This window comes from Camelus ferus, chromosome 34, assembly GCF_009834535.1.
Source record: "Camelus ferus isolate YT-003-E chromosome 34, BCGSAC_Cfer_1.0, whole genome shotgun sequence".
Classification (NCBI taxonomy): Eukaryota; Metazoa; Chordata; class Mammalia; order Artiodactyla; family Camelidae; genus Camelus; species Camelus ferus.
Genome location: NC_045729.1, coordinates 4,075,095 through 4,097,427, shown reverse-complemented (window position 1 = coordinate 4,097,427; position 22,333 = coordinate 4,075,095). Strand labels below are relative to the sequence as shown.

General features: G+C 42.3%; 1 protein-coding gene and 1 long non-coding RNA gene across 5 annotated transcripts in view; one reads left to right on the top strand and one right to left on the bottom strand.

Annotated features, from left to right (window-relative positions):
* The first annotated feature begins 438 nt into the window (after positions 1-438).
* ARNTL2 (aryl hydrocarbon receptor nuclear translocator like 2) overlaps positions 439-22,333 on the top strand; it is a 57,164-nt gene continuing 35,269 nt past the window's right edge. For 2 of the 3 annotated variants that reach the window (XM_032472861.1, XM_032472860.1), the window contains exons 1-2: positions 439-809; positions 15,956-16,106. In XM_032472861.1, coding sequence (XP_032328752.1) covers positions 776-809; positions 15,956-16,106 — 185 coding nt within the window. In that variant the 5' untranslated portion in view covers positions 439-775. Of the gene's footprint in view, positions 810-15,955; positions 16,107-16,269; positions 16,442-22,333 lie in introns of those variants that run through there. The other variant, XM_032472862.1, reaches the window with a different exon arrangement.
* LOC116661254 overlaps positions 15,352-22,333 on the bottom strand; it is a 49,991-nt gene continuing 43,009 nt past the window's right edge. For both annotated transcript variants that reach the window (XR_004317073.1, XR_004317072.1), the window contains one exon: positions 15,352-16,301. This is a non-coding gene — a long non-coding RNA (uncharacterized LOC116661254). The remainder of the gene's footprint in view (positions 16,302-22,333) is intronic.

Here is a 22,333-nt window from a genome sequence, read left to right as displayed (position 1 = left end):
TTTGGTGTTTTCCCTGCCGTTCCTTTCCCGCACTGCCTCTACTAGACGAACTGTAACCAAGGCACCCGAGGGGCCCGTGGGCGGGGAGCCAACCAGCGTATGATGGGGGGCCGTCAAGTGAGCCCCCAAGGATCTTGCTTCTGGAGTTACCCAACCGTTGCAGGATCCCCAACGGCTTCTTCGGTGACCCCCCTCGGTCATCGTACCCTCGTCTCTGCAGTTAAGCCCTTCCACGGCAGAAAAGAAAAGGGGGCCCGGGAAGTCCCGCTTCCAGCTCCCCCGCACTCCCCGCTCCGTAGCCCCCACCATGGATGATCTCCATCCATCCTTCACTTCTCCCCGCAGAGGAACCAACTCCAACCTCCAGAACAGCTGGCAGACAACGAATCTTAAAGTGATCGTGGAAACCTGTTTTAAATAGGCCGCTTTCCAGAAAAGCTCAAGGTGCTACGTCGGCAGCCTTTCGCACTTTGCCTCCAGCCGCAGGGGTCGGCGGGGCGGGGCCGCCGTGGCTCCTCCCCGCGCGCGGTCCCTTTCTCCCGGGGCGTGCGGGCGAGCCCCAGCCGCACACTCGGGACCCCGGCCGGCCGGGCGGAGGGTCGGCGCCGGCCGCGCGCCCGGGGGGCTGCAGTGGCGGCCGCCGCGGCACCCGGCAGAGCCCCGCGGGTGCCGGCGCCCCCGCCCCGGGGCCGCCGCCTGGGCCGGCGCAGGGCGGGCCGCGGGCGCTCCATGCTGCTCGCCCCGGGGCTGCGGAGCCGGCCGGGTGGCTCGTGCGATGGCGGCGGAGGAGGAGGCGGCGGCGGCGAGAGGTGAGGCTCCAGGTGGGGGCGCGGCGCCCGGCGCACGGAAGGCGCTCGGGTCCGGCCGGGGGGCGGGGGGCGGGCGCGGCGACGCCAGGTGGGAGCGCTTTGCGGGGGGCCCTCGGGTCAGGCATCACCTCCGATTGGCTCCGGGGGCCAAGGGCGTCCCTTGCGACACAGGTGCGGCGCCGCGCCCAGCGGGTCCTCTCCGGGAGCCGGAGGTGGGGAGTGACGCCCCAGGTCGCCGCCGGCTTTCGCAGCCTCATTTCTTGGCCCCAGGCTGGACGTTTGGGCAAAGGTGAGTGGCGAAGTACCATCCACCCCGTGATGGCGAGCAGCCTCCCTCGCCCCCCGCTGGGCGTCCACTTCGCGGTCTGCAGGGATTGCTGCGCGGACTCCTTAGATTTCATTTTTCTCTTGTGTAAACCGGTTGTCATCAGCCATTGAAGGAGCTCGTGCGAGCCCATCGTCTCTGAACTGGAAATGCTCACTTCTGCTCCCCCTCCAAAAACTGCCCCGCGGTGCGGCGGGCAGGGCGCGCGAGGAGGCAGGTCCCTCGCATCTCTTAGCCTCAGAAACGGATTGCACCGCGACAGCTCTCCTTAGCGAGAGGCGGCTCTTGTCTTTTGCCATTACAGCGTAAGGGAAGCCGTCAGTGGAATTTGCTTTGTTTTGTTATATGTATTTTTTTTTTTTTTAGAGTTTTTGGTGAATGGAGCTGGGAGCGTTGCTATGTCTTTTTCCTCTCTCTAGTATTCGCTGGCGATATTCCGTGGTCTCTTCCAAGGGACTACTCAATTATGGGTTGATCATAAAATATTTGTTACTTAAGACAAACAGGAGGTGGCAAAAAAAAAAAAAAAAAACAGAAATAAAGGAAGATAGACTGGCAGAGAGAAATTCAGGGAAGCAGTTTCTTAAATCTCCACTCTCCTTTTCTAATATTGTGATGAGTTTAGCAATGAGAAGCAGTGCTTTGGAAAATCGAATACAGTTGTGGGGATTTGGATCGTGGGGAGATTTCTAAAATTCTCTTATTTGAATATTTGAAGTCTTTCTGGATGATATTACAACATGAGCACTGGTTTGAAAAGAGAAGGCATTATGCACGGTGTTAAGCTCAGACATCCTCTCTGCTCTGGCTGTGACTGAACTCTGCCCTTTACTTTGTTACCCGGGTTAAGTTATTTAGCCTTAGTTTCTTCATCTGTAAAATGGGGATAATTATAGTATCTGTTTTTATAGGATTGTTCGGATTAAATGAGATATAAATGCATTTAAATACATAAAAAATGCTTCGCCCAGTATGTACTCCATAAATGATAGCTTAATATAGTCATTAATTTACAGTTTCAATTTGCTTTGTGAAAGTAATGACTCTTGTTTAGTCTATTAAGAAAGGGTCGTTGCACACAAGTTAAAATTGGCCAAATTTAAAGAATATTTGGGCTTTACTGAAAAAAGGAAGGAGATATGAAAAATGTACCTACTAATTCAAAGAGGGGTTTTCACCAGTTAAGTTTTAAGGACATATGACAACTTTTTGGACAGAGAAGTTTATTGCCGTTTGGCTGAATGCCAGGTGTTAGGTTGGGAATGATCAAAATTAATCTTTCTTGGGTAAGAGGGGCGAAGTTTCAGTGGGGGCTGGGAGGGCCAGCATTTACTGAGGTTCTGTTACGTACCAGGCATTTCATAAGGGATTCTGCCATTAGTCTCATAGCAGCCCTGGTCCCATTCAAGATGAGATGAGATGAGAAAACTGAGTCTGTCCCATGTTAGCCAGAAAGTGGCAAAACTGAAGTTGAAAGCTGTGGCTCCTGCGCAGGCTGCCCTCCTTTTCTGTCTCCCTAGATGGTTGATGACCAGGGCACACTCACTTCGAGATGCTGCTTTACCGAAAGAGGGAGCAAAAAAATATTGTTTCTACTTCTCCCGTTACTGGAGGGAAAAACAAAACAAAAGAGGTGTCTGTATCAGAATCCAGGGCCATTTGAATTTTTTTTTTCCTGGCACAAAATCCCTGCAGATTCCTTTTTCCTAGGAGGTTGGTTGACATGAGGGCCCTCCTGATAAAATATAAATCTAAGACTGGTGGTGCAGAGAAAACCCCTTATGGTTTGGTGTCACTGTTGGAAAAAATTGGTGGGCCGGTTTTGAAGATGGCCGCCAAAGATCAGCGGGTGTCTAACATAATTGCCTGCTCACTGACTTTTTTTGGCAGGCTTCTGGTAAACACCAAGATTAAGCAAGCTGCCAAGTGACTGGGCGTCCTCCTGGTAAATGATTCCAGAATCCTTGGTGTTAGTGAGCAGGCGATCTTGGGGGTGGGGCAGCCCGTTCCCAAGACTGACTGCCAGACTTAGTCTCGGGTCTAGGCATCTGAGGGGCAGCTTTGTCACCTTCCCCCCCACTTTTTTTTTTAACAGACTCATGTTTTCACCTGTGATGTTATCAGACCAAATTCTTTTGAGATGTACGTCTGCAATTAGAGTGGCTTACATTCATTTCTGTGACTCAGGCATCAAGAGTTCCATTGATGTCCCAATCAACTTTGCATAAACTCCTCCTGGCCTAGATCCTGAGGCAGAGTTTCAGCCTGAAAGTGCATTACTCAGGATAAACCAGGATGCACTAACGTTACTTTTCACATGTTTTAGGGGGAGGAAAGAGAGAGGAGGAAAGAAGGGGGAGGGGTGAGGGAAGACAGGCTGAAGAGGGGAGGACAGAGTGGGAAGAGATGAGGGAGAGGGAGATGGGAGGAGGAGGAGAGAGGGAAGATAAAAAAGGAGCACAGGGGAAAGAGTGATGAGGGGTGAGGAGGGCTGGAGCTGAGGAGCGGAGGGGAGAGAAGGAAGGCAGGGTAGAGACTGCTATCCATGAAAGTTTGACTCCAGGGGAAAAAAAAGATGTTTAAATGTTTAAAATACATGGGAAAGCCAAAATATGAGTGAATACAGTGATCTCAGTTTACTTTTTCGTTTGTGGAAGACTTCCTGGTTCTAAAAAGCGTGATCTCTTTCTGTGCAGTGAACATTGAGTAGAGCATCCTTTTAAAGTCTCTCCCTGTACATAGCGTTCGGGTCATCATCCACAAGGTAATCACATTTCATTCTGTAGCCCTAATGTCTGTTTTCCCATTTAATTGAAGACCTCCAGTGTGCCGCCGGGACAGCTGAGTTACTCAAGGGCCTGGGATTGGGGTCATTAGTCAGGGGCTCAGTGAGCCGGGTGCCTCGCAGGAGGCAAGTGGACCCGAGCCATCTGCCCTCCCTGGGAGACAGCGGTTTCCTGTTCTGGTTTTTTGCGAGTGTGCTAACTTGAGGGGCTCCTGCCAGATCCCTGCTTCCCCTCGTGCCTCTCTCTTTCCCGGTGGCAGGAGGCTGTAAGAACTTAGAAGAACCTGGAATTTAAGCTCTTGGTGGACCTGGGACCACAGGTGAAAGATGTCCTCTGTAGTAGTGTGTAGTATTTCTGAGTATGTACTGCGAATTTACAAAGCACTTAGCTACGCACGCTCCCCTACCCTGTTTTCATCTCTTCCTTGGGTCAAGTCACACTTACTGGTCCGTGATACAATATACTATTTATATTATATCGTTTTAGGCTAATAAGATCTCATTTACCCTGCTCTCAGTTTTTAAACTTACAATGTTTGAAAACTTCTCGAAATATTTAAATCCAGTCCAGTTATATAACATTGAGATTCTCACTTGAAAATACTTAAATGTTGGTTGGCGTGATAGGAAGTTGGTCATTTACCTAAGTAAATTATTGGTATTTCGTTTCTCTAGTCTTAAATGTTATGGTTTAAATCTCCAGATAGTACCTTTACAGAGGGAGAAAAACAAAGATGAAAAGGAAAAGGAAGCGTAAAGAGAAACATTCTTCCACTCAACATGGTTTGCATTACAAGACATTTACAACTGAGCGTCAAGATGACTGCCATAAAGCAGCAGTTTCCAATACACTCAAGATGTTTTACTTACAATAGTTATTAATTTTTTTACTTAGATAGGAAATACACTTTACCATCTGCTGCAAGCGTATCACAGGGGAAGTGGGGTACCACCCACTAGCTTTCTCTTCCATAAACATCTCGGCTATGTGTCCCTCGTACATCCTAGACTCAGTACGCGAGGAAGTCTGCCTTTCCCCATAGGGTTTAAACTCTCCCACATCCAGGCCTTCGCTCAAGCTGTTGGCTGCCCCTGGAGAGCCCTGCCCTGCCTCCCCTCCCTCCCCTTCCTCCCCTCCCTCCAGTCCAGCCTGAAGAAGCCTTGTGTGGGCTTGAAGGCTGAGCTCAGGTGTCACTGTGTTTCATCTGCCTGTGGAGGAGGGGAGCCACTGTAGGAAAATCAGCACGAGCTTTGGAGCCAGGCCATTGGGAATGTGGGTGTCAGTGTATTTACTAGCCATGTGAGATTGGTTGAATTACTTAACTTCTCTGAGCCCCATTTTCCTTGCCTATAAAATGGGGATTAAAAAAAACCTAACTTGGAGAGTTATGCGTGAATTAAATGAGATGCTTACAAACTATTTAGTGAGATCTGACCTTCAGCAGATGATTTTTCCTCTTCTCACGAACCCTTCCCAGAACCTTCGCCCATCCCCACCCTCACCCCGCCGCATGGAAATGATTCTCGCTCCTCTCCTGTTTCCACACTGTAGTTTTTTGTGTTCCTATGAGAACACGTGTGCCTGCTTGCCCCGGCTTATTTAGGTACGTATCTTAGCTCCATCCTTGGGCTGCATGTTCCCAGGAGAGCAGGATGGGTTCTTCCTCACCTTTGCGATCTTCCACTCCTTGCACCTGTTAAGTGCCTAGTAAAGTTTTATTGTTTTTAAGTGAATGATGGTTTGAGGTGCCAGCAGGGCTGGTTCATTCATAAAGTATGAATGAATGTACGTACTCCTGTTCCAGGCAGAGACGAAGAAACTGATAAAGGAAGCAGAAGGGTTAAAGAGCTTATAAAACGTATGAGGCAAGGTGGAAAGCAGCCAAACATGTGTCATACAAGACAGAACCGGTGAAATCTATAGTTTAACTGCTAGGAGGGAGCCTCCCCATCCAAAGTTGGAAGAAAGTTCATGGGGGAGGGAGGGACTCACAGAAGGCTTCAGAGAAGGGGCCAGCTTTAGTATTGATGGACAGAAAATTCTACGGAGGCGGTGGAGAAGAGGGTCCTTCAGGGCAGAGACTAGGTGTAGATATGGAAACTCGTCAGTGACACGCTTGGAAGAAGCGGTGCGAGGATCCTGCGGCTCTGGCCCGGACAAGTGGAAGAGGAAGGAGTCACTGCCTCGTTAGTGTCCTGGAGGGCTCTCCCCCCCGCCCCCCGCCTGTGATATGGCGGGACTGTTAACACAGAAGCCTGAGTTACAGGCTGGTGACTCGCCTCGCCTTCTAAAGGAAAGGTCCGTGCATCTTTTTTTTTTTTTTTTGGTTCCTGCTCAGTAGTTGAGCTTTGTATCACCCTGAAAGGCTACTTGTGGCGTATTTCTGATCAGAAAGGAAAAAAAGTATCCTGCCTGATAATTGGTTTTGTGGTCTCAGCCTTCACTCCAGGTCCATCTGGGCCACAGCTTTCTCTCATCTTTTCCTTGAAAAGAAGTAGCTGCTTATATCTTTAAATCCATTTCACATTCTTTCCTCTGAAAAGCATCACAAGTGCAATTTCACTTATTCCCATGGCAGCCCCTTGGGAAGCAGGTTTCTGGACTTCCGTTGTCTGTTAACGTAATGACCTGGGTTGTTCCACTGTCCCCATCACTGACGTGCTCCCGACATGGGCATGTTCTCCAGGTCTGCTCTCAGACCCTTCCCATGCAGCCATGTGCGACAGAGCTGAACGATACCCTCAGCCTTGGCTTCCAATATGAACAGTGAAGGTTCATAAACCAAAAGGAATCCAGCGTCCTGCACACCTGAACACGTTCCTGATGTGAAAAGAGCACACCTGGAAACACCTATGTGTGATGACATCAGACGTTCTTAATTGGACTCAGATACAATGTAGAGGATCTGTGGCTTACACGTTACTTAAAAGCAGGAGCGTTAGCATCAAAATACCTCTTCATCTTCCCCTCCACCCAGGAGAGGAGGATGTAGGGAGAAGAGATTGCTGTTGAGTCTAGATAGTACCAAACCCATATGTGTTTTACAGAAACACAGATTTAAAAAGATAGATCAGGGTACAATGTCCAGAACTGAACCTGAACACTTCACAGAGCAGAGATCAACAGAGGTTTAAATGAGTAAAAGATTGTGAAGATTAATCATTGTTAACGATCTGGAGGGAGTTTTGATTAAAATATTGAACACGACCTCCAGCCCTACATTTATTTCTCTTACTAGCTCCCTGGTTGGAGAATTGGATTTCCTCTCTGAGTGACGTGGTCCCCAAAGGTAGGCTATGCTCACACTACCAAGGAGACAAACGCCATTGCGTTCTAGGTGGGCCATCTCTGCTGTAATGAGTCATCCAGGCAGCAACACTGACCTAGAAAAGAGAGACCAAACCCTATTTTCCACGCATCCTGGGGCTAGTGGCTTCTTGAGGACAATTCTCCTTTCTTCAGTTTTCAACCTTGAGTTTCACCAGCACTTTTGGCTTGTCAGTGCCTTTTTGACAGTGATCATGGCTACCTCTGGGACATGTGGTTTTAAGCAAAGCAGCCAGATCTTGGATGTTCAAATTCACACCTCGAATTTTAGAAGACATCTGGGATATTTATGAAGGGGCTTTTAAATAATTTTGTATCAGCTATGTGCTTAGGAACAGCCTGCAGGCAGCTTTAGATCTGATCATCATTATAACTATGGTGTATCATGTATACCTAGGTAATATTAAAGTAAGAAATGTCACATGGGTTTTATTACTTTTAAAACTCATGGTTTCAGTTTGTAGAACTTTAGCGTTTTCTGGTTGCAATGTTGGTGCTTCCTCCGATCCGAACCCCCTTTTAAGGGGTCTTTCTTCTTTCTAGAATAATCGCCATTTGGTGAAAAGATACACAAGTATTTTTGTGAACAATGATGAATTTTTCCACTCAAAGCTAACTGAAGATATCTTATTATTTTGTTGATACTTTTGATGTCAGGAACCACTGTGTCTTTTATAGTTTCTGTATCAAACTTGGCATCTCCAATCATGCCTAATACTTAATCATGACACTAGCCTCCGTCGTGTTTTCTGTGTACTCATAACCTGCAAGAATTGTACTTTCCTGTGTAACAATGACGTCGGCGTAAACCATCAGAATCTAAATATGTTTGTGTGCCTTTTGGAGAAATCTGCTGATGCTGAAAATGCTGAACGCTGCATTCTTCTTATGCGTGAGGATCAATCAGGCCTGGAGCAAGTTAGGGGACTGTTCTGTTTCCATGTGGAACAAATCCTGGTGAACGACTTGTTCTTGCTTTTGCCCATCCCTGGCTTAGGTTATAGTGCTTATGAAACGTTGGCCTTTTCTGGAATTGTCATCAACAGGAAAGCATTCTTTGGTGCTTATATCATTTGATTATGTTCTGCGTAACGACTGAGTGGTTTCCCGTGACTCCCCTTTCCTTACAGTCATCCTGGCTGTTTCTACTCCCCCTTTGCCCCGTTTCAAAAGCTTAGCGTGGACCATTCTCACTTTTTGGTTCTACCAAGTAGCTGATAACTCTTAACTTCTATTGAGTACTTACTATGTGCTAGGTGTCTAAATGCTTTATGTGGTATAATTCAGTGAATCCTCAGCAAATATGTAAAGTAGGTACCATTATTGTTCCATGTTTCCAACAAGGAAATTGAGACACAGGATTTAAGGACGTTGCCCGAGGTCAAGTTTGTATAGTTAAGTAGCAGAAGCAGGATTTGAACCCAAGGAGACTGGCCTCAGAGCTTTTAGCCTCTGCTTCAGTGCCCTGCTAGCCCTTTGGGTGAGGTGCCGTTTCTGTGATATGCTGATGTCTAAAACTGAGCTTCTTCTGTTGGGAGGGACTGTGGAATCCTGGCCTACTTTTGGCTTTGAGAGAATCTGAGCTTTGTCACCTAATAGCTGTGTGATCTTTGGCATGTGTATCAGGCAGGGTTCAACCGGAGGAGCAGAACCAGTGGGAGATATGTATATTCGCGATTTATTACAAGCAATCAGCTTATGCAAATGTGCGAGCAGGCCAGGCAAGTTTGGAATCGGTAGGGCAGGCCATCAGGAAAGGCAGGCCAGAGCCCCGGCACAGACTGAAGCAGCCGGCCATAGGTGGAGTTCCTCCAAGGAAGCCTCGACTCTGTTTTTAAGGCCTTTCAACTGATTAAATCAGGCCCACCCAGATTATCTAGCACAACCCTAGGTAACCCTCACCCTAACTCTAACCCTAATCCTAATCTAGGATAATCTTCTTTATTAAGATCAGCTGATTATGGAGTTTAATCACATCCACAAACAACCTTCAACAGCATCACTTAGATTAGTGTTTGAGTCACTGAGGACTGCAGCCAGCCAAGCTGACACAGGAAAAAGACCATCACACAAGTTAGCCTAATTTTTTTGAGCCTGTCTCCGCATAGGCCAGACCATCACTATAGGGCTGGTGTGAAGATTGTGTCAGATCAGGTGTGTAAAGGTTATGGTGCCTGGAATGCAAGGAATCAGTGAAAGATGATTTAATTTGTGGTCCCACCTACAATAGTGTTGGAATCCCCACCTTTGTCGCTCTTCTGGCTGGTCTGATTTACTGCAGTGCTTGGCTGCCTGACTGGTATTCCTGCCTGAAATTTCATCTCAGCCATCTTGGTCTGTTTCTCAAGACTACATTGGAGGCTTAAAGTAGCTCACTACTCTTGATCTTTGAAAAAATGTCTTAGTGAAATCCTGACCCACTGTGTTTATAGCTTTTCTCAATGTATCAGTGCAATACTATAGTGCCCTCCCCGAAAGGTGCCCCCGACCCCTGCTTGCTAAAAGCTAGTGATTGGGAGGACTGCCTTCCCCAATGGCATCAAATGTTTTGGGGTTTTTTGTTTTTTTTTTAAATTTCTGTAGTGACTGAGAGTGGGACATGCATGAGAACTGTTTCTCCAAAATAGGCTGTTGTATTTATGTTGTTTCTGTCTCCTTTATTGAAACTGCAGTGTAACACACAGCTGGGCATCTTATTTCACACTCTGAGCCTCAGTTTTCTTAACAGTAATGTGAGTAATAAATGGAATAGGATATCTTTTGTTCCTTTTCCCTCTTCTTAATCTTTTATTGTAAATTCAGAAAACCAGATTTTTTAAAAAAGGATTTTCTCCAAAAGTATTTTACAGTAGTGTTTAAGAGCAAAACTTGTTTTTTCCAAATCAAAACAGATACTTAAAAGGCAGTACTTAACTATAGTTGAATCAAATAGCAAATAAAAAATTAGCCGGGAAGAGTCTTCATTTCCCTATTCCATCAGATGAGAAACCACGTGAACAAATGAATGAACTTAGGAACGGTTAAAGTCCATAGGAATGAGATCTTTGGCAATGAATGTCACTCAGGCACACGAGTGGGCTATGTACCTTGACACTTTAATATCACGTACTAGATTTTATTCACAGAAATGCGTAAATGATACCATTTCCTAATAATTTGTCCTTCCTCTCCATTTCACCGTTCCATCAGCAGCACTCACACCTGTGGCAAGTACCTGGTAGAACTCCAGGATACGCAGGAAGATCTAGTAGGTTTTCAGCTCCATGAAGGAGCAGTGTCTGCTCACCATCATATTCCCAGCCCTTAAAGCACGCCGTCTGCTTCATAGTAGCTTGATGGATATATAGTGATGGAAAGCGGGACGTTCTAGGACCACAGCTGACAAGCTCCACTCGCCAGGTGACTGTCTCAGGAGGGGAACAGGCTAGGACTTTTCCCACCATGCCCTTTGCACCTGTTGGACTATACCTGTCATGCTGCAAACTGGAGAACTGGTTTTTGAGTTCATTCTAAGGTTTACAGGCCATACATTTCATATCCCTCTGCATCCAGCTTCTCGCATTCACACCCACGCGACTGGCTTGTGTCCCACCCTGAACACTGTGCCCTGGTGACCAGGTACAGACAGCCTTAGTCCATGCCGTGCAGGAGATCCAGGGCGTCTGCTTATTTTAGTACCAAGTCCGGTGGGAGTGATATAAGCAGATGCACATCTAACCTCACACATTCTCTGGAATATAAATGCCTTTGCACAGAACAAGCCTGGGAAATCCCTGGCCTCCCTTTACTAGTAGGAGGGATGTGTCATATAGGAAACCAGTTTCCCCTCTGGCTCATTTTAAGCCATGAGGATCAACATAGTCCATGCAGTTAACACAACTTAATCCCCGAGCCTCTCTGACACCCTTGCATTGTTTCCAGTCTTACTCCCAGACTGCTTTCCCCAACCCTACGTGGTTCCTGAGTGACTGTTTGAGTCCACCCTAGCCACTCATCTCCCTTTCCTGGTGTCGACCTTTTGCTTACTTCTCTGACGCTTACGTGGGCTCTCACGTTGCCTCCACTGTGTTTGGTCATTCCCTGCCGTCCCCTCTTCGGCTTTTTTTGTTCAACATGCTAGCCGGAAGTTTGGTTTGAAAATGTAAGTGTCATGCTGGTCACTTCTGCGGATGGCATATTTTGAGGAGGCTTAGTCAATCTGGTAGACAGAATCTGAATCCCCAAAGATGTTGTGAGACCAAAGAAGATTAAACTTGACAACAACAACAGAAGGCTAGCACTTAAGTATAAAAAAAAATGCAAATGTATGAAATGGTAAAGAGGTGGCTTAACAGCAGCCTGTAGAGAAGACAGGTTTGGGTTTAGCCAAGGAAAGCCCCGTCTGGGAGTCGGGAGACTTAAACAGTTTCCTTCCTCCATCAGCGTCTGGCTGGGTGGTAAAGGGCAAGGGACGTGATCGGCTCTGGAACTCTGCTTCTCTCTTGGAAAAAGAGGGAGTTATTCTAGACCATCTGTAGTGTCAGTTCTAAAATATATAAAGGAATGAAGCAACAGCATGAAGTGAAGGTTCAACATATAAAATAAAAGTGAATGCAGTCTTCTAAATAATGAAAGTATGATCAAAACATTATCACTGAAAGCTCCTCTCTCTGTGGACGAGACATCTCCTAGGTGTTGAATTCCGATTACACCACACATCAAAAATCCGTGTCCATCTGTATCTTTCATGTGGCCCTGAGCCCGATGTACGTACCCAGTTCACATAAGTCATTAATACCTAATAACTCTCCAACAGAACTTCATAGATTCTAAAAGGCTTCAACATTGATCTCATTTTTTTTCCGTATAAAAGCTCTGTGGGGCAACTCTAGTCTGTATCGTAACCTCTGTTTTACGGATGAGGAGTCCACAGAGAGGGTGGACGACTCACCTAGAGCCACACAGTGAGTCGGGGCTGGGGGGCTGGCGGGGGGCTTGGACGAAAGTGCTCTTGCTGTGCCCGGGGCCCCCTCGTGGCCATCCAGTCCCACGGTCAGTGGCGGCGGTGGGCTGCTCCCGTGCAGCGGGGGCTGGACTTGAGCTCAGATCCGTCAAGTCCGTGCAGTCGGGAGGTTCTTCCCTGAGAGTCCTCAGGCATCAGTGCGGGCTGGCAGGGCTGCTCAGGCACTCCCCATGGGGAAAAGCAGTGCCTTTGGCAGGCCAGGCGCTGTTCCCTGCCCCCAACAGCTCTTTCTGGGCTGTCTGACGCCACAGTTCTTTCCAGAGCATGAAACGTGGTGCCCAAGGGATGCTTTCAATCAGTTATCCAGTGTGTTATCTGGTGTGGCTGCCACTTTCTGAAATCAGGACAGTTACCTGCCCTCCTGCCTCTGCAACAAAGAGAATCCTCTGTAGGCAGATAACGTGTGTGGGAAGTTTCTTCTTAACTCTTTCTTAAATACTTCACCAAGATCTCTCTTTTCACACACAGTTCAGGACAAGGGTCAGTCTGGACTCCTGTGCATTTGATTAGAAACTCCCCGTCCCTTCTCTTAGGAAAACATTAAAATGTTCCTTGAAAGTGGCTCAGTGGCTCCGTACAAGAAATATCTTCAGCAACACCAAGTTCACGGCGTCCACAGTCTGTATTTACTCTTTGGGTTTAAAAAACAATATGAGTACCTGCAGATCTCAAACTCCCAATCTACTATGTATAGAATAGATTAACAACAAGTTCATACTGTATAGCACAGGGAACTATAATCCAAATATATATTTTTATTGAAGTATAGTCAGTTTGCATTGTTATGTCAACTTCTGGTGTACAGCATAATGCTTCAGTCATACAGGAACATACATATATTTGTTTTCATATTCTTTTTCACCATAAGTTACCACAAGATACTGAATATAGTTCCCTGTACTATACCGTATGAACTTGTTTATCTATTTTATATATACTAGTGTGTATCTGCAAATCTCAAACTCTCAATTTATCCCTTCCCACGCTCTTCTACCCCAGTAACCATAAGTTTGTTTTCTATGTCTGTGAGTATGTTTCTCGTTTGTCTTTTTTTAGATTCCACATATAAGTGATATCATGTGGTATTTTTCTTTCTCTTTCTGGCTTACTTCACTTAGTATGACGATCTCCAGATCCATCCATGTTGCTGCAAATGACATTATTTTATCATTTTTATGGCTGAATAGTATTCCACTGTGTATATATACTACAACTTCTTTATCCAGTCCTCTGTTGCTGGACATTTAGGTTGTTTCCATGTCTTGGCTATTGTAAATAATGAGACTGAACGTTGGGGTGCATGTATCTAGAAAGGCTATTTTTATGTGTTGATTTTACATACGGCAACTTGATACACTTTCTAATTTTAATAATTTATATGTTGGTTATTTTGGGTTTTCTGTATACTCAATCATACCATTTCTCAACAACAGCAAAAAAATTTTTTTTCTTCCTTTCCAATTCTTATACTTTATATATCTTTCTCTTGCCTTATTTCACTGGCAGATCCTCTAATACAGTGTTGAAAAAGGGTAGGGACGAAAGATACTGTTTCCACTTGTAAAAAGAATGCTTTCAGTATTTCTTTATTGATATTTCTGAGTCTATTGAGATAATAATATTTTGCCATTAAGCTGTTACCATGGTAAGTTATATTGATTAATTTACAGATATTAAACCAGTCTTGCATTCCTGGGATAAAACTATTTTGGTCATGATGGGTTGTTCTTTTTATACATTTCTGAATTTTGTTTGCTAGTGTTTTTTGTATCTTTGTTCATGAATGAGACAGGCGTATAGTTATCCGTTCTAAAATCTGTCATTATCAGATTTTAATATCAAACTTATATAACCTCATAAAAAAGACTTGAGGGACAAGGTATTCCTTCTTTTTCTATTTATTAGAATAGTATGTGTAAGAAAGAATATAAGAATATTCGTTTTTATTTCTTTTTGCTTCATTTTTTGTCAGTTAAAATTCCTTAGGAATTTTTCCATTTCATCTAAATTTCTTAAATATTTAGAAGAATATTTTTCAAGGTAATTTATTATCTTTCAAACCTCTGGAGCATCTAAAATTATGACCCCCTCTTTATTCCTATCTTTATTCCTTTATGCCCTCTTTTCTTTTTTTTAATTCTTGTCATAGGGTTATTAGAGTTTTCAATCTTGTGGAAGAAACTATGTTTAGTTTTTTTGATCTATACTAATTTGTATTCTATTTCATTATTTCTGATATTGTTTTAATGATTTCTTTTCTCCTAATTCTTTAGATTTATTTTAGTCATGTTTTCCTAATTTCTTAAATTGTTAGCTCATTAGATATCCATCTTTCTTTATTTAAACATTAATGGTTAAAATATCCTTCTAAGTAATGCCTTCGTTATACACATTTTGGTGTAAAATATTTTTATTATTTAGTTCCACACATTTTGTAATTTTTACATTGGGATTTTTCTTGTCTCATGAGTTATTTGTGTATTTCTTGATTTCCAAAGATATAGGGATTTTCTGGCTATCTTCTTGTCATGGTGTCTAGCCTAATTACAGCGTATCAGATGTTTCATGTATAATATCAGTCTTTTTGGTCCAGTATAAATGCCCCATGGGTGCCCCAAGATAAACGACACTGGATTTTGAAGCTACTAGGTTTAGCAGTCTGTATATGTCTATTGTATCAAGTTTTTCCATTGTGTGGATCAGATTTTCTAAATCATTATTTTTGAATGCTTACTCTATCTGTTATTGATAGAGATGTGTTAGAAAGCTCCCAGTATTACTGTAGGTTGACTGAATTCTCCTTGTAAATATTGCTTGTATATTTCATTCTATGTTGTAAGGTACAAATGAGCTTAAACTCGTTAGGTCAATTTTAATATGAAAATATAGTTATTCAGGGAGGCCTACATAGGGGCGATAGATTATTTTTAGTTCAGTGATTCTGATTTTTACATTTTATAAAACATTAAATAAACTACACTTGAGTAAAAGGATTTTACTATCTCATTTGGCAATTCAGGATTAAAAATACTCATGTCCCCTGACCTGGTTAACTCACTTCTGGGATGCTATCCAAAAGAAATAAATGGAAAATGAAAGAAATAACCAGTAGATAAAAAGCTTTATACATATAGATAAAAGCAAAATACACATTTATAATGGTGAAAAAATAAAAACAAACATAGATTCCAACAATAGAAGGATTGTTATGTAACTATGCCACAGATACATGATGGTGTGTTATGCAACCATTGGAATCATTTATAAAGAATTTGTAGTAACAACACTGTAAAGTTATTATCATAATGATATATAAATAACAGAATATACACTATGATTTTAACTTCTATAATGACAATTATAGAAAAAATTCAAAAGGAAGTATTTCTAAATAGTAATGTTGGTTGGAGAAATTTGGTTTCCCCCTGCCCTTTCTACTTTTTTTGTGTTTTCCATATTTCCTGCAATATTCAGGTCTGTTTCTTACAACTAGATGGGGAAAATAAACTTAAAAATATAGACGACCAAATACATTTCTAACTAATATTTGGGTATGTATATTTAGTCTTTCTTATGTTATGTTGTTATTTAGTTGACATTTAAAAAGTATCAAAGTAGAAAGCCATTTAAAATGTGTGATGAGGATATGTGTAAAGTAAAAGTTCATGTTTCAAACAGATGCCTTCTTGTGCTTTCTGTCTCATAGGTAAAGTGTTGATCCAAGAGAATCAGTGTGTTGCTTCCATGGTTTCCGGTCATCTGAGCCCGTGGACAAAACCAACAGCTGTCGGAACCTTCAACCCACATGTGACCGAGTTTCCAAGAAAACGAAAAGGAAGTGATTCAGACCCATCCCAGTAAGCGAATTTGTTCCCATCACCCTGTGAAACCTTTGACTCTAGGGGAAAAAAAGAAAGAGATTACTTTTTAAATCATAAAGAGATTAGGGTCAATTATTTATCCACCCAGCTGCCACCTCTGCCGTTGACTGATCTGGAACTTTTTCATCCAACTCTGAAGGTCATTAGGTGTCCGGGAAGGTCATCTGGAGTCTGAAAGACATAGGAACATAAGGTTGATTTGCTTAACGTTTATGGTCACAGTGAGATGTTTGCCTTCCTACCCGAAATACTTAACCATGAGGAAAACATCTTGAACGTTTGGCTGGCTTCTCGCCTTACTCATCATTTAGGTAATAACTGACCCCTGGTCATCTGTGGCCTCTTAAATAAAACACTTGTTTTCCATGTTAATTAAGCCAAGCAGATAATAAAATCAGTGTTAAGGATTCTTGTTATCTCCTTGTTCATTTTGCTTGCTGAATGCAGCTTGCAGTTCCAAATATGCTAATGACCTCCCCAAATTTAGGGTTTAGTTGGTGAAAATAATAGGGCAAGGTAAATATAACAATCTAGAGCCATTCATTTTAGGCTGGTCCTTTACATAAATGTGAAAGTCGATGATAGTTCTCCGTTATGAATGAAGGGAAATGAGGACATAATGAATCATCTTAGCTCTTTTTAATTTAGTTCTTCCCAGTATACTTTATAATTTAGTTTCAATTTCCAAGGCAGCAGAATCAGTGTTATTTAAATGGAGGTACCAACGCACTTCCCAAGCCACATTTAAATGACTTGAAGATTGCCCGCTGTTTTTAGTTGTCTGTATTCTCTTAGTGTCTTCCAATAATGTGAATGATTATAAATGACTACGTTTGACCAAGTGACAGTCTGTTTTGAACTGTTTGCTGTTCCACATGCTAAATTAGCGGTGTAGTCCCTGCTCACTTGAAGCTAGAAGTGACTGTTAGTCCTTTTTATTTGCTTCCTTTTTCTCCAGAATCATAAGCACCATTGTTCTTTCTTAATATCTAAATAAGACTGTGGCTTTTAAAGTGAAAACTAGAGTCACACAATTTTCTGCCATATAGTGGGGCATGGTTGAGACCTTACAGTGATTTTTTGAGAGTGAATGGAAAGATGAGGTCAGTTTTAAGGGAAATACTAGAAACGTGCAAATTACTGACAGATAGTGATTTTTTTTTTTTTTTGGCAGTAGGCAACGCTAAAGATTATTTAGTCAATTGCCTGCCTTTATAGAAAATGAAGTAGCTAGGACTCAGAGATATCAGGTTGTTTGCCCAACATTATCCAGCCAGTTGGAATGCCTGGTTGTTGGTGTGCAAGTTTTTCACCACGCCCAGCTTCCTGTCTCTGTGCAGCTGGACAGGGTAGGGTGCTTCCAGCACGTGACGACAGCCATGCTTTTCGCTTCCCAGCATGTCTGAGGAGGGGTGACCCAAGACCTCCTTCCTTCCAGGTCAGGAATCATGAAAGAAAAAGTGGTGGAAAAGCTTTCTCAGAATCCCCTTTACCTATCTCCTTTCGAACAGGGGTAGAAATATCAGCATCCAGGGGCAGCAGGTGAGTCCTGGACCATCACTGGACATCATTCCTACCTGAAGAGGGCGTATAGTGGCAGCAGAAAGAGCGTCTGCCCCACTGATTGGCTCGTTATCTATCCCCGGGCTCCTCCATTCTGCCCCAGCCCTTTCATCCCAGCATCTTCCATTCTCTCTAATGAGATGAGGGATGTCACAGGACTTCACGGATTTTACAAAGCCCTGGTTGTATAGCATCCTTTCCAGAGACTCAGGGCGCAAAAGCCCGTCAATAGATAGGAAGTTGATCTCACTGGTGGAGCCTCTGAGTTTTGCATGTTTTTAAAAAGAAGAATGTGTGAGAAGGTTCACCCTTTCTGCAGCCCTGTTGGTTCTGAGTGGAAAGCTGGTTCTGTAAAAGGATCATTGGTGAAGATAGCCTGGAATGTGGTCATTAAACATTTACTGAGTACCTACTATGTGACACCCAGTAGATGGGGAAAGGAGACATAAGACATGAGAAATTGTACAAGTGGGAAAGATACAAGTAAGTAATACACATCATGATACCTGCTGTGGGAGGGACCCTAGGTGTTATGGCAACAAGGAACGTTGGGCATTTAAATAATACTGGGATCAGGAGTGAAGGACAGTTTCCTGGAGATGTTGACTTAAGCTGAGCTTTAAGTGAAGAATGGAAATGAGCCAATCAGAGCAGGAGTAGAGAAGGCATTTTAGGCAGAAGGAGCAGCTGTGCACAAGCACAGGGTCTGAAGCGGCACACTGCTGATCGGGGGCAGCAAGTGGTGGTCACGGTAGAGCGGGGGTGCACGAAGAGGCGGGTGAGCTGTGAGGCTGGAGGGATGAATGTGGACCAGGCCATGAAGGGCTGCTGAATGAGGAATCTGGAAACTGTCTTTTTTTTTTTTTAATTGAGTTATAGTCAGTTTACAATGTTGTGTCAGTTTCTGGTGTACAGCTCAATTCTTCAGTCATACATGAATATACATCTATTCATTGAAAATTGTTCCTGAATGCAGTAAGGAAAATGGAAGGCTTTTAAGCATGAAAAAGGATTTGATCAGATGATGTTTTTTTAACATTTTTGCTTGTCTTTCTACTTTCTTAAAATCTTTTTATTGTACTAAAGTAATACATAACATAAAATTTGCCATTTTAATCATTTTATTTTATTTTTTAAATTATTTTTATTTTTTATTTTTTAAATTTTTTATTAAAAAAATTTTTTTAACATTTTTTCATTTTAACCATTTTAAGCATACAGTTCAGCGGCATTAATTACATTCGCAGTGTCGTGTGACCATCACCTCTGTTTCTAAAACTTTTTATCACCCTAGTCACAAATACTGTACATTAAACAGTAATTCTCCATACCTCCCTTCCCCCAAGCCCCTGGTAACCTCTAACTTACTTTCTAGCTCTATGAATTTGCATATTCTAGGTATTTCGTATAAATGGAATCATACAGTATTTGTCATTTTGTCTCTGGCATATTTCACTTAGTGTAATGTTTTCAAATTTCATCTATGTTGTACCGTGTATCAGAATTTCATTCTTTTTTATGGCTGAATAATATTCCATTGTGTGTATATTACCACACTTGGCTTATCTATTTATTTGTTGATGGACATTTGGGCTGTTCCCACCTTTTGGCTATTGTGCATAATGCTGCTCTGAACATAGATGTACAAATATCTGAGTCCCTGCTTTCAGTTCTTTTGGGTATATAGCTATGAGTAGAATCTGGGACATATGATAATTCTATGTTTAGTTTTTGAGAAACTACCAAACTGTTTTCCACAGTGCCTGTACTGTTGTACATTCCCACCAGACATGTGTGAAGAGATCCAATTTCTTCAAATCTTTGCTGACACCTATTTTCCACTAACAAAACAAAAACTATCCTAGTAAGTGTGAAGTAATACAGGCTTATATTTCAAAGGATCACTCTGGAAACAGTATGGAGGAAGATCTAGCAGGCAGAGAAAACAGCCGAGAGATGGTTTCTAAGGAATAGGTTTTCTGAGCATTGGTCCAAGAGAGTGGCTCTGGATAGGAAGGGCATGGAGAGGCAGGGACATATTGTGACACATTTAGAAGATAAAATCTCTTAAGATTTCATGTTTGTTTATGGGGGAGCAGAGATTTAAAAAGCTTCCGAGTTTTCTGCCTTGGACACCTAGATGGAGGATGGGATTATTGTTCACCTAGATTGAAGGGAAGGTGATGAGTTCTGCTTTGGCCACAATGAGAATGAGAATGAGAATTTATGAGATCTTCAAGTAGGCAGTTGGGTATGAGGGTCTGGCCTTCAGGGTTGAGGCCTGGACCAGAGATGGAGTTTCAGACACCACTGATGCACAGAAAGCAAGTGCGGTGCAGTGACTGGCATGGGTGTAGACACTGGGGAAGCGTGTGGAGTGGGAAGACTAGGGGGCTGAGAGAGGAGGGGAGTCCTGCCCAGAATGTGAGAAGGCAGGGCTCTGAAGTGGGAGCGGCATCTCAGAAACCAGAGGGAGAAAGTAGCAAGTCTGGAGAATGTTTTGATCATATTTGCTTTCCAGTTTCATTTGTCCTTGGTTGATTTAGGGAGAGGGCCTATATTTCATTTGAAATGCAGTGAAAGCAGTTTTCAAGAAAAGCTTGCACTGTATTTTGAAACAATTATGTTACTATACTATAAGCTGCTACGTTAAGAAAATGCATCTAAGTAATGCGAACGTTAATAATATCAGACAGCTAATTAAAATCCAGAAGTAAAAATATTATGACAATAGACCAAATGCCAGCAAGGAGGAAAAAATACAAAGAGCAAACTTACTAATTATCGAGGTTCATGCTGCAAACAAAGAAATGAATTGTTGGACTAACAAGATCATGCCTTATTCTATTCTGCAAGGGACCATTAAAGAAAAGTGTATTTGCGTAGCCTAAGTACAATGGATTTGGATTTCACCAAGGAGGCAAGTTCAGTCAGTGAGTTAGATTTGCTGAAACACGTATAATCAAAGCAAAAGCATGATTTACACCAGCCAAACTTTACTTTTTGAAATTGAAGTAATGTATATGTTTATACAATTCTAGACCATTAGGAAGAAAAGTATTCACCTGTATAATTATTTTTTTATTTCATCTTGTTTAAATATGAAGTCAGGCTGAAAAGAGAAAAGAAAAAAAGAAGCTGACTTAATTTGACCCTTTCTTTTGCTTCAGAGAAGCTGTTCCATTTTATACGCACCAGCCACAGAGCAGGCTGACAATGATCAAGGCATAGAGGAAGGCACAGAATAAACTTCACCTGGCTTCCTGTTAGGTCTGTGACCTTGAGCAGTCACCTCGCTGGGCCTCAATTCCTTCATCTGTAAAACGGGGGTAGTAATAACTACATGATTCTCAAATGCTGTGAGACTCAAATAACACAGGTGAAAGTATTTTTGATCAAGTATCATAAATATGAAAGCTATTCTTTATTTAGACAGTGAGAAGAAGAAATAGCCTTTGGACCACTAGGTCCTTTTTATGTGGGATATTTATACACATCTCTTCATAAATTTGATTATATTTTCTATAAGCAGCATGTATTTTTTAAGCAGAAAAATATTAAAACCTCAAATATATCATGTGAATAAAATAGTTCAAAGGGAGGTCACGCTTTTTTGAAGCCTGGAAAATGGTCATTGTTGAGTCTACTAAGAGAGAAATATGGCACGATGAATCAGAAGCCATGAGATGGTTATCCGTAAGTTGTACTTCTAGGGTTTTATCCTAAAATAATCAAAGACGCTTGCATCACAATAGTATTAGCCGCACTACTTATAATACTGAAAAATTAGAATATTGAGGTATCTAATAAGAGAAAATTATTAACTAACTTATAGTATAGCTAACCAATGAGCTACTATTTAATAATTTCAAATCATGTTCTTCAAGAGAATGTGAAGCTGTGGGAAAATATTCATGTTACAGTGTTAAGTGAATAAGACAAATGAAAAATTTTACACTACGATCTGAAGTTTATGTATATATATGTTATATACACATAACATATGTGTAACACAGAAACACCTACATAAATACCTTCTCCCCCATCCCCCCTTCCCACCATGGCTAAGTTAAAGAGTCAGAGCTATTTTTTGTGTGTATTTAGATACATGTTTAGGAAAGAGACCCATTAAAACACTAACTGTGATTATTCCCATATGAGATTGTGGGAGCTTTGCCCTGAATTGCCCTAAATGCCCTTTCAGAAAGTGATGTATTTGGAAATATATTTTTAAAAATATGTATTTTAAAAAAGCTATTCAGCCTCCGTAGTTTTTTAACGTGGAAAGTATTCTACCACCATCAATATCTTTCACTTTGGTAGTGATCTGACGACTGCACTTCTGAATGAAGAACCACACATATGTAAAGTATGTATGTATATGTACATGTAAATATTGATACACACATAAATACATTTACTATATTCCACTAGGGAGTATACTAATGTGTAAATTAATATTAGTTGCAAATGATCAGTTTACTATTTTCAAAAGTATTTCCTACCACCTAGATGAATTTTCGGGCAAAATAAATTCCTTTTGGTTAAAGGTCTGAGATTCTTAATGTATTTTTAGGCTAGTTTAATAGCGCTAATATAAAAAAGTTTTACTAAGCCATCAATTGTTTTAAGAATAACTA